This window comes from Mus pahari, chromosome 19, assembly GCF_900095145.1.
Source record: "Mus pahari chromosome 19, PAHARI_EIJ_v1.1, whole genome shotgun sequence".
NCBI classification, from domain to species: domain Eukaryota; kingdom Metazoa; phylum Chordata; class Mammalia; order Rodentia; family Muridae; genus Mus; species Mus pahari.
Window position 1 is genome coordinate 1855450 of NC_034608.1, and position 14751 is coordinate 1870200.

General features: G+C 58.6%; 3 protein-coding genes across 8 annotated transcripts in view; all 3 read left to right on the forward strand.

The window, feature by feature from the left end:
• The first annotated feature begins 581 nt into the window (after positions 1–581).
• On the forward strand, positions 582–7286 carry Znf628 (zinc finger protein 628). 2 transcript variants are annotated; one of them, XM_021219183.1, is made up of 3 exons: positions 582–771; positions 2742–2846; positions 4042–7286. In XM_021219183.1, exon 3 carries the CDS (start codon positions 4047–4049, stop codon positions 7176–7178), a length of 3132 nt encoding a protein of 1043 aa, XP_021074842.1. In that variant the 5' UTR covers positions 582–771; positions 2742–2846; positions 4042–4046; the 3' UTR covers positions 7179–7286. The 2 variants fall into 2 exon arrangements, with proteins under 2 accessions (XP_021074842.1, XP_029388144.1); XM_029532284.1 differs by lacking the exon at positions 2742–2846 and having other exon boundaries at positions 595–771; positions 4042–7275.
• Positions 7287–7788: 502 nt separating this feature from the next.
• Nat14 (N-acetyltransferase 14 (putative)) lies at positions 7789–10111 on the forward strand. 5 transcript variants are annotated; one of them, XM_021219690.2, is made up of 3 exons: positions 7789–7836; positions 8408–8525; positions 9066–10111. In XM_021219690.2, exons 2-3 carry the CDS (start codon positions 8454–8456, stop codon positions 9612–9614), a joined length of 621 nt encoding a protein of 206 aa, XP_021075349.1. In that variant the 5' UTR covers positions 7789–7836; positions 8408–8453; the 3' UTR covers positions 9615–10111. The 5 variants fall into 5 exon arrangements, with proteins under 5 accessions (XP_021075349.1, XP_029387855.1, XP_029387857.1 ...); XM_029531995.1 differs by having other exon boundaries at positions 7791–7836; positions 8405–8525; XM_029531997.1 differs by lacking the exon at positions 7789–7836 and adding an exon at positions 8083–8105.
• A 924-nt stretch (positions 10112–11035) lies between these two features.
• The window catches only part of Ssc5d (scavenger receptor cysteine rich family member with 5 domains), a 20500-nt gene continuing 16784 nt past the window's right edge, over positions 11036–14751 (forward strand). Inside the window, exons 1-7 of the mRNA XM_029532048.1 lie at positions 11036–11114; positions 11602–11640; positions 12110–12418; positions 12694–12807; positions 13050–13163; positions 13537–13845; positions 14296–14613. Coding sequence (XP_029387908.1) covers positions 11090–11114; positions 11602–11640; positions 12110–12418; positions 12694–12807; positions 13050–13163; positions 13537–13845; positions 14296–14613 — 1228 coding nt within the window. The 5' untranslated portion in view covers positions 11036–11089. The remainder of the gene's footprint in view (positions 11115–11601; positions 11641–12109; positions 12419–12693; positions 12808–13049; positions 13164–13536; positions 13846–14295; positions 14614–14751) is intronic.

A 14751-nucleotide genomic window follows, 5' to 3' on the forward strand; every position in this document is an offset into this window, starting at 1 on the left:
AGCCGGGCGGTGGTGGCGCACGCCTTTAATCCCAGCACCTGGGAGGCAGAGGCAGGCGGATTTCTGAGTTCGAGGCCAGCCTGGTCTACAGAGTGAGTTCCAGGAGAGCCAGGGCTACACAGAGAACCCTGTCTCGAAAAACCAAAATACAAAACAAAACACAACAGAATTCAAGGCCAGCCCGTGCTGCACGAGCCTACATGAGCCCACTGGCCTCAAAAAGAAAAAAACAATTAAAATAACAAAAATAACGTATGCGAAAGTCTGAGCACAGGCTCAGAAAGCAAGCTTGACCCCAGATACCAGCAGGCAGGGGGGGAAAAAAGCAGGTTTGTAGGGGCAACCCAGACCCCCGAGACCCAGGCCACCCCACACCACGCAGCAAGGTGGTGTGCCTCAGTCTCCCGCGTCTGAGGAATCCCTTCCCAGCGCGAGCGGCCAGGGTGCGCGCGTACACCACGCGCCCGAGGCTCGGACCCCGGGGATTCTGCAGCGGGCGAACCCCCGCGGTGGGTGGGGCGGGGCCGGGCCGGGCCGGGCGCGGCGCGTTGCGTCATGACGCACGAAGGCGGCGGCGGCGGGGTTTGTGTGCGCGAGAGGCCGCCGATAAAGGTTGAGTGCCTCGCGCCGGGGGCCGTGGGGAGGGAGCGCGCCCCCGCCCCCTCCCGGGCCGCGGGTCCCGCAGCGCTGTGCCGGGCCCCGCTTCCCGTCAGCCCCCGCGGGAAGGCCCTGGGGTGCTCCTTGATCCCCCCTCCCCGACCGGGGCCACAGGTGAGAGACCGGAGGGCGCGGTGGGGGAAGGGCCGGAGGGCGGAGTCGCTTGGAGAACGGCGAGCGGGAAACCGGAAGGGGTCCCTTAAAGGGAAGGTCGCTAGTTCGCCTCCGACGTGTCTCTGTTAGGCCGGCTCCGCCCTCTTAAAGGGGTAAGGACAGCGGGTTTAGCTGCATATTTTTGCAAAGCTGCTTGCCCTTTCCCTCCTCCCCTTTCTCCTAAAAGGAGGATTGTTTCCTTAAAAGCGGGTGATGGTTTCCCAGACATTGAAGGGAAAGTTTCATAATTCTGCTGGTCCCTAGAATATCTGAACAAAGAGACCTTCCTCCCCACCCCCAGATGAAACCTCGTGCAGCTTAGGATGCCGTCAGACTCAACCGTGTAGCTGACGGTGACCTTGAATTTATGATCCTGCTGCCCTCAGCGACGTTCTGGGATGACAGGCCTGCCTGTGCCACCACGCCCAGTTCTCTGGTGTGCTGTGACTAGAACCCAGAGCTTCATGCATGCCAGTCATTAACCCTTCACAACCGAGCTACATCCCAAGCCGCAAGAGCGTCCTCGGAAAGCCCAGCCTTTTAAAGGGGACTCTCACTGCTAAGATGGGTCTCTTGTGTTAAAAGATATGGCCTCAGAGGCACAGGCAGTTTCTGAAGCTCATTTGTCACCTACAGGGCAAAAGGAACACCAGCCCTTTAAAAAACAAATCTTTTGTAGCCTATTGCCCTTTGAAAGAGAAGTCCTTTGTAACCTGTCAAAAGGGGATGCCTTCCTCTGTTCACTCAGTCTTTACTGAGCATGCTCTCTGCTGATGTTCTGGTAGGTGCTGGGATGCATCAGTGAGCGAAGCAGAGGCTCTCCGTGTGGATGATGTGAAAACTGACAGAGTAGAACAAACAGCAAGAGACTTATACGTTGATGGGACTGTCCTGGGGTACTGTCACTGCAGTACTGACTTCAGGATTTACTAGGGAAGGGTCAAGCTGGCACTGGTTTTTTGTGACCAGTGGCATCCATCCTGTTGAGGTCAGGAATCCTGATAAACACCCAACGGTGTATTAGACAGCCCCTCTGACCGAGAATGACCCGTCTCCAAATCTCTGTGCTGCTGAGGTTGAGACATCCTGGCTAGGGTGGTGAGCCTTTGAGCCCAGCACACAGGAGGCAGATGCAGACAGCTGAGTTCGAGGCCAACCTGGGCTAGGTAGTGGGTTCCAGGACAGCCAGGGCTGTGCAGAGAAACTGTGCCTCAAAAAGACAAAGAGAAATGCTTGCCCTATAGTATTTAGACGGTGATGGGCCCCGTGAAGAAGGGAGCAAATGAGGCATGGGGGGAGAGCAGGGAGTGCTCAAGGGTGGTCTGAGGAAGGATCTCTGGGGTGAATTCTTGAAGACTTGGAGGTGACAGTGTGAGTTGTGGATGGTGGAGGGGAAGGGCACTAGGCACAAGGTAGGGGTAGCTGTCCCTGCCTAGTTGAATAGCTAGAGGGACAGGAGGCCAGCAAGAGGGGAGACGACGGACGTAGTTATAAGCAGTCAGCAGGCTTCTGTAAGGGAGTTTCTCTTCTGTCCCCTTTAGGTGTGAGTGCTATCCAGGCTTGGCTCAGACTCATCCTCCTCCTGTCTTAGCTTCTTCTCTCACCACGCCTGGGTTACGCAGTGCTGGGGCTCACACCTAGGGCTTTGTGTGTGCTGGATAGGCACTCCATCAACTGAGCCACAGCTCCTGCCCAACCCTTAAGTTTTGTAACAGGAGAGCATAGAGGGGAAAGACCTGGCGATAGATTGTGGTTAAGTGTGAGGTATCTTGTGTCCCAAGCCTTTGGAGCAAAGGAGAGGCGTGGGTAGAGCCACATTTTTAGAGTTCTTCTATAGGTTGTGGAATTCTAGGAGAGGGTAAGGGCTTTCAGGGAGGGGGGCAGAGAGAAAGACAGCAGTTCTTGACTGAGCTCTGATTCTCCACCTCCAGGTTTAGCAGGATTCAGCCCGAAGGCTAAGGTGGTCACAGAAGGGGGAGTCAGCCATCTGCAGCTAGGAGATACGCTTAAGGAAAGACTGAGCACAAGGAGCTGGGGTACGGGGGGACTACGGGTACCTGAAGTGGTTCCAGAGGGAAGGGCAGGCTAGTCCTTCCGACCTATAAAGGGCTGGGGGAAGTAAACAAGGGGTCTTGTTTCTTTATGTTTGCTGCTGGGGGTGGGCCAGGAGAGAAGCAAACTGCTAGAGAATGCCATGGGAGGTCAGAGGCCATGGAGGTCAGAGGCCATGGCATAGAGCATTTTGGGGCGGGGACCCCTGCAGTTTTCAGCTGCTACTCTTTTGGACTGCATCTTTGTAGGGATTCATCCTGTGCACTGTAGGGTGCTGAGAAGGCACCTCTGTCCCTGCCCTTGACAGACAAGCAACAGCCAGTGTCTCCAGACATCACAAGATGCCTCCTGAGTGGAAAGGCAGTTGGCTCATTTGGGACCCGTTGGTGCCTGGATTGGAGGATGAGAATATTACTCAGATCGCTCTTCTCTTTCCAGTCATCAGCACGGTCGGTGGCTAAGGACAGGGAAGCAAGCGGATTTCAGTGGGAGAAGAAACATGCTAAGGGTTATCACTGAGGGGTGAGGTGGGGGGAGCACGGGGATCAGAGAAATTGCCGCGGGAGCCGAGAGGCGCGCACAGTGTTGAGTTGTGGGCACAAATGTATGCACAGGCAGGGTGTGCCAGGTAGAGTGTACAAGGCTGGTAACGCTGGTAGAGATGGTGTGATGGAAGGAGGTTGCAGATCCTGTGGGAACAGGGCGTCCTCACTAGGGATTTGGGGGACCCAGAGGGAACGAGGCGGGTAGTGGGTGCTGGAGTGGATGCCTGAGCCCTAATCACTACGCAGTGGCTTTCCTTAGAGTGAAATTGTTTAGGGTGAAGTGGGGGATGAGCGCTGAGGAGGAGAGAGGTAAACAGGCAAGAAGCCAAGCCAGCGGCTTCTCCCAAGGGACGGTGACTCAAGGGGCCGGTGTCCTCCTGACGGCAGGACAGTGTTTAGAGAGCACCCCCTTTGGGGCCTGTTTGCTTCCTAGAGGAGCTATTTTCACATCCCAGGTACCCCATGACTCCTCCCTTGAGTCTACGATAATGTGTGTTAAACCCCGGCTGTTGCAAATCCCCCTAAGGAAGGGCCCCTACAGCGTGGGCGACAAAGGGAGGCAGCCCCCTGTTCCTTGAAGAGATGCTGTGAGTGGTCCAGTGCTTGCTCATTCTGATCAGAATCCTTTCACCAGGTGTGATGGCCGGCTCCCACGTGGACATGGCGCCAGCTTCCACCACGGAGGGAACTGGGGAAAAGCCAGGTCCCACTGCGCCAGCACCCACCCCGGCTGCTCAGTATGAGTGTGGGGAATGCGGCAAGTCCTTCAGGTGGTCATCTCGGCTCCTGCACCATCAGCGCACTCACACAGGTGAACGGCCCTATAAATGCCCGGACTGCCCCAAAGCCTTCAAGGGTTCCTCAGCCCTCCTCTACCACCAGCGGGGCCATACAGGCGAGCGGCCCTACCAGTGCCCTGACTGTCCCAAAGCCTTCAAGCGCTCTTCCTTGCTGCAGATCCACCGCAGTGTGCACACAGGCCTGCGGGCCTTCACCTGCGGCCAGTGTGGTCTGGCCTTCAAGTGGTCGTCCCATTACCAATACCACTTGAGACAGCATACGGGTGAGCGGCCCTACCCGTGCCCTGACTGCCCCAAGGCCTTCAAGAACTCGTCCAGCTTGCGGCGCCACCGGCACGTGCACACAGGAGAGCGCCCTTACACCTGTGGCATTTGTGGGAAGAGCTTTACTCAGAGTACCAATCTGAGGCAGCACCAGCGGGTGCACACGGGCGAGCGCCCCTTCCGTTGCCCACTCTGTCCCAAGACCTTCACACACTCCTCCAACTTGCTGCTGCACCACCGCACCCACGGCCCTGCCCCCGGCGGCCCCGCTCCTGCCCCCGCTCCCGCCCCCGCCCCCCCAGGGGAGACCAGCAGAGCTGACACCAAGGTTCTGGTCTCCGATGCCTACTTGCAGCCCCGTAGCCCGCCTGAGCCTCCAGCCCCGCCACCCCAGCCCCCACCCGTGGTGCCCGAGCTCTTTTTGGCTGCTGCTGAGACTACAGTGGAGCTAGTGTACCGCTGCGATGGCTGCGAGCAGGGCTTCAGCAGCGAGGAGCTCCTCTTGGAGCACCAGCCGTGCCCAGGTCCCGCTGTAGCCACCCAGTCCCAGGATGTGCCTGCCGAGCTGCCCCAGGCTGACTCTGCCCTGCCACAGCCCCCACCTGCCACTCCAGGCCCTCCTAACTTTGCTTGCCTTCCTTGTGGGAAGTCCTTCCGGACGGTGGCCGGCCTGTCCCGTCACCAGCACAGCCACGGTGCTGCCAGTGGACAGGCCTTTCGCTGTGGCAGCTGTGACGGTGCCTTCCCACAACTGGCCAGCCTCTTGGCTCACCAGCAGAGTCACGTGGAGGAGGCGGCAGCTGGACGCCCACCTCCCCAGGCTGAGGTTGCAGAGGTCACTTGTCCCCAGGAACCTGTAGCCCCAGCCACTCCTGCCCCACCCCCTCCTCCTCCACCTGCCCCGGTGGTTTCTGCAGAGCGGCCCTACAAATGTGCCGAGTGTGGGAAGGCCTTCAAGGGTTCTTCCGGGCTGCGCTACCACCTTCGGGACCACACAGGTGAGCGGCCCTACCAGTGTGGGGAGTGCGGCAAAGCCTTCAAACGCTCCTCCCTGCTGGCCATCCACCAGCGTGTGCACACAGGCCTGCGAGCCTTCACCTGCGGCCAGTGTGGCCTCACCTTCAAGTGGTCGTCCCACTATCAGTACCATCTGCGACTTCACTCGGGTGAGCGGCCCTATGCCTGCACCGAGTGTGGCAAGGCCTTCCGGAACACTTCGTGCCTGCGGCGCCACCGGCACGTGCACACTGGTGAGCGGCCCCACTCGTGTAGCGTGTGTGGCAAGAGCTTCGCACAGACGTCCAACTTGAGGCAGCACCAGCGGGTGCACACGGGCGAGCGCCCCTTCCGTTGCCCGCTCTGCCCCAAGACCTTCACACACTCCTCCAACCTGCTGCTGCACCAGCGCACTCATTCTGCCGAGCGCCCTTTTGCCTGCCCCATTTGTGGCCGCGGCTTTGTTATGGCTGCCTACCTGCAGCGGCATCTGAGGACGCACACCCCAGCCACCACAACTTCGGGCACCACCGGACCTGCTGTAGCATCGCACCCTCCTGCCCCATTGGCTGCAGCTCCAACTCCACTGGCCGCCCAAGATGTTCACGTACTCCCCAACCTACAGGCCACACTTTCACTTGAAGTAGCTGGGGGCACAGCCCAGGCTATGCCCCCAGGCCCAGCTGCCCCCAGTTCTCAGACATTTCTCCTGGTACAGACTGCCCAGGGCCTCCAGCTCATTCCGAGCAGTGTCCAACCTCCTACTCCTCCACCCCCGCCTCCACCCCCTAAACTCATTCTGCTGCCTCCTGCCAGTGCTGGGGGTACGGGCAATGGTGCTGCAAGGTCAGGCCCTCGGGCTGTTGGGAAAGCTGGACAGGGGACAGGGGTAGTGTGGTTTCCAGGCCCAGGTAGCCTGGGGGTGCAAGGAGGGGGCAATGCAGGGGCTAGCGGGGGAGGGCAGAGCCTCATTGTTCTGCAGAATGTAGGGAGTGGGGAGACAGGACCACAGGAAGTGAGTGGGGTTCAGCTTCAGCCAGCACAGGAAGTGGCCACGGTACAACTACAGCCTGCACAGGAAGTGACTACAGTCCAGCTACAACCAGCACAGGAGGTGACTACGGTCCAGCTCCAGCCCCTGACAGGCCAAGTCTCCAATTCTAGTGGAGGAGCTGTGGCTACAGAGGCCCCAAACCTGCTGGTGGTTCAGAGTGGGGCCGCTGAAGAGTTGCTGACTGGGCCTGGGCCTGGGGAAGTGGGAGACGGTGAGGCCAGTGCCGGTATGGTCCAGGATGTCCTGTTTGAGACCCTGCAGACAGATGAGGGGCTGCAGAGTGTGCTGGTGCTGAGTGGGGCGGATGGTGAGCAGACGAGGCTCTGTGTGCAGGAGGTGGAGACGCTTTCCCCCGGACTGGCAGAGCCAGCCGCCACTGGCCCGTCAGGACAGAAACTGCTCATCATCCGTAGCGCCCCAGCTACTGAGCTGCTAGAAAATAGCAGCGTTGCAGGAGGTACCACCACACTGCAACTCCTGGCCCCACCAGCACCTGGCCCGGCCTCTGCCCCTGTGGGGGTGCCCGTAGCTCCCCCGTCCCAGATGGTACAAGTGGTCCCCGCAGTGGCTGGACCAGGGGTCATGGCCCCCCAGAACTTGCCCTCCATCCAGATTGTGCAGACTCTGCCTGCAGTCCAACTGGTACACACATTTTGAAGAGACCCACTCCCCCCACAATGAGCTGTTCTCCTCAGCTGGGCTGGGGTCAGCCCCAGAGTCAGGGGGGCTGCTGGCTGGACTTGCTAATAAAGACCCAGAATCTCTTCCTGGTTTTGTTTTCATGGGGACGGGATAGTCATGGGCATAGCTCCTGCTTTGTACTTGGAGGGCTAAATGCTTCTCCGGAATGGGGTCCAGCTCCATCCTTTACACTGTTAAGGCTTTTACCGTGCAGAGGTCAGAGAGGCGGAGTCAGCCATGTGGGGTTCCTTTTGGCAAGCTCTCTTACTCCCCGAGCTTTTCTCTGGTCCTTTCCCATCCTTTGTATGTATTCGTGTGTAGTTGTACTTATAGCAGGGAGGGTTAGGGGTCAATTTCTGGATTTTCCACTTGTTTCCTATAAACTACCCTTACCTCATCTGAAAGGTAGGTAGAGGAATATTATTAATTCAAACGATACCCCAGGTGCCTCCGGGTTGAGAATAAGGTCTCTGCTGATGGGGATGCTCGATGCTACCCTCATCCCTTCCCTCAAAGACCCAAGCGCCAATGAGATTAGGTTCACAAGCAACGCCTCCTCTTCCTGATGCTCAGGTCGCTTAGCAACGAAAGACCAGCAAGAAAGGAGCTGTGCTAATCCTCCCAGGCAGGCCGGGTAAGACACCCTCTCTGTCCCCCATTCCCATCCCCCCTTCTCCATGGTTCTCCCACTGGCCTCCAGCAGGTCACAGCTCTTCCCTCGTCCTCGCAGTTTCCTCCATTACTCCCAACCCCTGCCCCACAGTGGGGGAAGCTTGGCAACAGTTGCTAAGGCGCCGGTATCGCCTCCAGTCGGGAGTGTGGACGTCACTTCCGGTGGTGACCCCCTCCTGACCCTGCTCCCCCCCTCCCTTACTGTCAAGGGATTCGAGCAACCCCGTGGAGGTGCCTTGCAGGGCCCTGTTTCTGCTATGTGGGGTGGGACCACTTCACGAGACGGGCTGCTGGAGTTTGGATAGGGGATGAGTTTACAGGCAGATCACTGAATGCCTTTCCCGGAGTGGGGGACGATTCGGGGAGATTTTCAGAGCCCCATTGGGTATGGAGGCACCTGGCCTGCCACTGTGACAGTCCTCTTTGGAGATGCTCTAGGGTCCTTGGCGATCTGGGAAACACTGCCGTCCATCCCTCCCAGGGCTCTTAGAACTCAGGTGCTCACCTAACACCAACCTACTTGTTTTCAGCAGGTGTACAACGTCAGCTCCCTTCTGGGGGGCCTGCCTGGGGGCTACCATGGCCCCCAACCACCTGTCAGTGCGGGAAATGAGGGAAGATGAGAAGCCCCTGGTGCTGGAGATGCTGAAGGTGAGAGGCCGGCAGGGGCACCAGTGAGCATGCGCAGCTTCTTAGGGCCATTCAGCCCCGCCCACCTGCCTGAGTTCCGAGGGTCCTGGGGGTTGGGAAATCTTCGCCTCGGCTGTTTTGAATTGGTCTCTTTTCTCTGCTGCCTTCTCCCTACTTAAACCTCAGCTGCTGTTTTTAAAAAAGCAATTGGAAGGGTGTAGGGGCTGGATGTTCAGGTCTCCTGACCTCCCTTCAGCCCCACTTACCAGTCCCCAAATGAGGGATGCTCACACACACACACCCCAGACCTTCCAGCGAAGAGCCCATGTCTTCACTGTTCAGCCTCCTTTGGTGCTTTACCCTAGCATGCCATCCGGACTCATGGGCCTCAAGTCCTAATTCAGTTCATTTCATTCGGGCAAACCGCACTCATTCGCTCAGCCCTTAACACCCAATGGGCCAGACTGGGACCACCCATCAGTCCGCTTCTCTTCTCACTTGGGAATCCTTCCTCGGGAGTTCCGATGTGATGAATGGCTGAGCCTCTACTCCCACCCACAGGCTGGTGTAAAAGACACGGAAAACCGTGTGGCCCTCCACGCGCTGACACGTCCTCCAGCCCTTCTCCTCCTGGCTGCAGCCAGCAGCGGACTGCGCTTCATCCTGGCCTCCTTCGCCCTGGCCCTCCTGCTGCCCGTGTTTCTGGCTGTAGCCGCTGTGAAGCTGGGTTTGCGAGCCCGATGGGGCTCTCTGCCTCCACCAGGCGGCCTGGGAGGGCCCTGGGTGGCTGTCCGTGGCTCCGGTGATGTGTGTGGAGTTCTGGCTCTGGCCCCTGGTGCCAACGTGGGGGATGGAGCCCGAGTCACCCGCCTCTCTGTCTCTCGATGGCACCGTCGCAGGGGCGTGGGCAGGAGGCTGCTGGCCTTTGCCGAAGCTCGAGCCCGAGCATGGGCTGGAAGTATGGGGGAGCCTCGGGCCCGGCTCGTGGTCCCAGTGGCTGTAGCCGCTTGGGGGGTGGCAGGGTTATTGGAGGCCTGTGGCTACCAGGCAGAGGGAGGCTGGGGCTGCATGGGCTATATGCTGGTTAGGGAATTCAGCAAAGACCTGTGATTAGAGACCATGCCCACTGGGTAGATGGGCAGAGAACCAGCACCTAAAGAACACCTACTGTGTGCCAGGCACTTTACATCCTCTCCCTCAGTGTCTACCTAGTCTGATGGGCTGATAGTGAAGCACCGAGGTTGGTGGACTTACATGCCCACAGTGGGCCTGCCAGATGCAATGAGGACTCTAAACTCATGTAGAACAAATCCCTTCTTGGTCTCCTGGGACCACAAGAGGTCATCGTGTCCACTCCTTGGCCCCACCCCCACCGCCCCAGTCTGTATGCACTGAAAAACTTCTGGTTCTGGGTCTCCAAAGCCCCTGCTGCCTGTGTTTGAGGTCTGGAAGGGAGATTTGAGGAGTGTGTGTGAGAGAGAGAGACTCTAAGAGTACAGGGAACTCCCAAAGGGGACAGATCTTTTGGGAGTGGGTGGAGCTGGGAGCACAGTGTCTCCAAGCCCATCTGGTTTTTTACACTGTTTGTTAATAAACCCTGAAACTTCTGTGTGCCTGTCTCCTGTCTGATGCATTTTCCAGCTGCTCTCTCCAGACTCTCTCCTTCTGTCTGGCTCCTCCTCTCAGAAGTTGACATTAATTGCTAGGGAAGTATGTGTGTGTGTGTTGGGGTTGGGGGTTCGCGCTGCACTGGGAAGAGGAGAAGCAGTGAGCTCACAGCGGCAGCCAGTCTCTGCCAGGCCTTCTGAGTCATGCTCCCCATTACCAAAGTTTTTCCCCTTACAGCTGCCTGGTGTGTGTGTGTGTGTGTGTGTGTGTGTGTGTGTGTGTGCACACGCGTGTGCGCGCGCGCGCGCGCCTTGACCCCTCGGTCTCTCTACCCTCCATACCTTTGTTCTGGGAACTGATACCTTCAGACACTCCTTCCTCAAATACGCACTGGAAGCTTCCCATCCAGATTTACCACAGTGGGTGACAAATGGACAAGGGTTTTTCAGTTTCTTTTCTTGATCTAGGAAGTCCCTCCTAGTATCTGGCTTCAGGCCCTCAAGCTACTGCAGGATTCCCCCAAATCCGTCCACTCCCAGCCGCACTTACTTGCCTGACTGGACAATAAGGGGAGGCAGAAGGGTGTGCCCTCAGCCCTGTCCCCCAGACACCCAGGCCTGCCCCTTCCCAGAGCTACCATCCCTGTAAGCATCTCTGAGCACGTGGCCCTCTGGAGCCGGGCTGGCCTGGCCGACTCCCTCCAGTGTGGGTGTTTGCACTTGAACACCTCCCTTCTGCCTGCCCACCGCCCCCCCTCCCAGCCTCAGCTGTGGCCAGCCCCCTCCCCCTCCTGTCCCCTGCTGCATCCCTGCAGCCTCTCTCCCTCCTGGCAGAGCCTTCAGCCCAGCCTGCTTCTAGCTGCCCAGGGCTCCTCAGCAGCTGCTTCCCTCCCTCCTTCCCTCCCTGGCTGCCTCCTCCTCCCCTCTCCTGCCCTCCTTCCCCTTTCACCCCATCCCCTGCCCCTGGACTCTGCAAACATGAGGGGCTTGGCCTGCCTCCTTGGTGAGTGATCCATTTCCTTGGGAGTGGGGGTGGGGAGCACCTTAGGGGCCTGGACCCTCACCTCTGACCCTTTAGCTCTCCAATTTAGGGGCTCATATTTGAGGGAGCCCTGTTGCTGAGTGATATCCTGACATCTGGCTGGCCCCTCTAATCCCTCAGGGACCCAGCCTTTTGCATGTCCTGCCTAGCAGCTTAAGTGACCTGCCCTTTGTTGCCCTGTCATGTACTCTGTAGAGCTATCACTCCCACCATTCAATCTGGTCCCCAGCCCTGTCTTCAAGGGTCAGGCATCTGGGGCCCCACCCACCCCAGGGACCTGTAACTTATCCCAGCCTCCACCCAAAGTCCATTCCAGCAGTGGGGTTTCTGACTCAGAGGTGTGAGGAATCTGTCTGTGAATGGGTGCTTCCCACTGAACTGGGGCTGGAAGCCTGCCCTGGGAAAGGACCCCTCCCCTCTGATTTACCCTTCACTCTGTCCCCTCCAGCCTCCTTTGCAGCAATGCTGGTGGGGATCCAGGCTATAGGTAAGTGTCCTGATTCTACACTTGGCCTCACCCTGCTCCAAGCCTCCCCTCTCTCTCCTGCTGGTCCCTGCTACCCCAATTCCACTCCCCAGACATTGCTGCCATCCAGCAGGGACATTGAGTCTTCTCCAGAGTTAGCTGCACGCTGACCTATGGAGAGGACCAAAGTTATGAGGCCAGTGATGGGGGGAGGAGTAGAAAGGTCATCTGACCTCCCTCTGGGGCAGAAGGACCTGGGATGCCTGAATTCCCTGGCTCACAGTGTCCTTCCGTCCTTTCACACAGCCCCCAGCATCTCTGAGACATTCCTCTCGTTTGCACCCGGTAGTCTGGGACCAGGGTCCAGCCTCCAGAGTAGCTGGCTTCCTGGTGGTAGCTTGTAAGGTAGTCCCCCTGCCCTTGGGGTCACGGTAGACCCCCAGCCTACAGTACTCCTGTGTGGGGTCACAGCTTTTTCTTCATCCCTCAGAGCGACTCCGCCTGGCTGATGGTCCTCATGGCTGCGCAGGACGCCTGGAGGTCTGGTACAGCGGGCGCTGGGGCACCGTGTGTGATGACGGATGGGACCTTCGGGATGCTGCGGTGGCCTGCCGTGTGTTAGGCTGCGGAGGGGCGCTGGCCGCCCCTGGGGGTGCCTTCTTCGGGGAGGGCACTGGGCCCGTGTGGCTCAGTGAACTGAACTGTCGGGGCAATGAGGGACAGCTGGGTATCTGTCCCCACCGGGGCTGGAAGGCCCATATCTGCTCTCATGAGGAGGATGCAGGCGTCGTCTGTGTAGGTAAAAAGATTCAAATTCCTCTTATGGTTATGGCCCCAGGAGCCCTCAAGCCCTTAGTTCCTGCAAATCTGAGTTGTCTAGAAGCTAAGCCATAACCAATTCCAGATCCCCATAAGGCCAGGTGCTCCCTTTCCAAGGACTCCCAGCTTATGATCACTTATTTCTGAGCTACAGGGAATTCAGGCATCTCCGGTCCTTCTACCCCAGAAGGGGGTCAGATGACCTTCCTACTCCTCCCCCCATCACTGGCCTCATAACTTTGGTCCTCTCCATAGGTCAGCGTGCAGCTAACTCTAGAGAAGACTCAATGTCCCTGCTGGATGGGGATCCATGGCTGGCACTGTCTGGGGAGCTGAGCCCCAGCTCAGAGGAGCCGCCTATAACTCACGGTGAGCACAAAGGACAGGCCTCTCGTCCCGCACCCTGGTCGGACTCAGCTATGGGGGAAGATCATCCTGGAGACGTTTCCACCTCCACCCCCACCCCCGCAAGCTAGTCTCCTCATTACCCAGAAATCCTCCGTCCAGAAATCTTTCAAACTTTCAGAAAAGAATCCCGAGACAGATGCCAAGGAGTCGGGAAGGGTGACCGGCTCAGATCCTGACTTCCTGGTCACATGTCACTTTCCTAGCTCCCCAACCAGCAGCAAGCTCCCAGAATGGCCCCCGGAAGAAGAACCCCCGGCCACCTAAGCAGACCAAGTCCACCCGAGCCCCTGTACTGACAAATGGAGCTCCCCACCAAGGTAAGGCTCTAAGTTTCCCTTGTCTTCCTGATCTGCGAGCTACAAGACCCTAGACCCTGCCAAAATGAGGATTCCCAGACCTCCATTCAGCCGGTGACTCTCTAAGGAGACCAGCGTTCACAGTGCCCCCTCAGATCCAGTCAGGGCTGGCCACCCCCTCTTCTTTATCCTTCCTCTATGAGACCTAGGGGGGTGACCCTAAATTGGGCACTTGGCAGACAAACCTCAGTCTTCTGCTCTTCCTGGGCCTCAGTTTCCCCAGGTAAACAAACAGGAAGCTGCCCCCTCCAAGCTGACATTAGACTAAACCTTTTACACTTTCCCATCTTCCCTGACTGTATCGCTCCCCCCCGCCCCCCCCCCCGTCCCCCAGAGCGGCTGCGGCTGGTCTCAGGTCCCCATGGATGTGCCGGCCGCCTGGAAGTCTGGCACGGTGGACGTTGGGGCACGGTCTGCGATGATGGATGGGACCTCCGAGATGCAGCAGTGGCCTGCAGGGAGCTGGGATGTGGGGGAGCCCTGGCCGCCCCTGGGGGTGCCAGATTCGGACCTGGTGAGGGACCTGTGTGGATGGACGATGTGGGGTGTGGAGGAGGAGAGGAGGCCCTCCGGGACTGTCCCCGAAGCCCCTGGGGCCGGAGCAACTGTGACCACACCGAGGATGCAGGGCTGGTCTGCACCGGTATGTATGTATGTGTAGGGGCGACTGCCCGCTCTTCAGATCTCAGCTCCTCCCTCCCCCAGGGAGCAGTAAAAGGCCTGGCCTCGGGTCTGTCTCTACACATTCTCTGGGAGAGGCTTAGCCTGCTGGGCCTCAGCTTTCTTGAGGGAGCAACTAGAAACTGGAAGCAAGAGTAAGGGGCCACGGAAGGGCACTTGGGGGTTTCATCCTCCATTCGCTCCTCTCCTTTTTCTCTCTCGCTCCCTTTCCCTCTTTCCTTCCCCCAGCCTTCTTGTTCCCTGTCAGCACCCATCCTGCTTCTTCACTGGTCTAACCCAGTATCTGCTCATAGCCCTAGACATGGATAATGTGGCCCTTGCAAACCTACTCTAGTTTTCCTTCTTGGCATAAGTAGCAGGCACTCCTCCGTCCTAACCGCTTGCCACCCTGACCTCTGTCCTCCTGTTTCAGGTCCTGCGCCCAGGCTACGCCTTGCTGATGGTCCCCACGGCTGTGCCGGCCGCCTGGAGGTGTGGCATGGTGGACGATGGGGGTCGGTGTGTGATGATGCCTGGGATCTTCGCGATGCTGCTGTGGCCTGCAGGGAGCTGGGCTGTGGGGGTGCCCTGGCCGCCCCAGGGGGTGCCTTCTTTGGAGAGGGGGCTGGGCCCATCATCCTGGATGATCTCAGATGTCGAGGAAATGAGACAGCCTTGCGATTCTGTCCTGCGAGGCCCTGGGGTCAGCACGACTGTCACCATCGGGAGGATGCTGGGGCCGTGTGTGATGGTAAGGGTGTATGGGTGATGTCAGTGGGGCAGGATGGGACACTGTGTGCGTGTAGTCACTGGAGTCGATGGGAAAGAAGTGTTGACCCAGTTCAGCCTTTACTTCCTGTGTGATTTCCCTCTTTCCCTATCTCATATT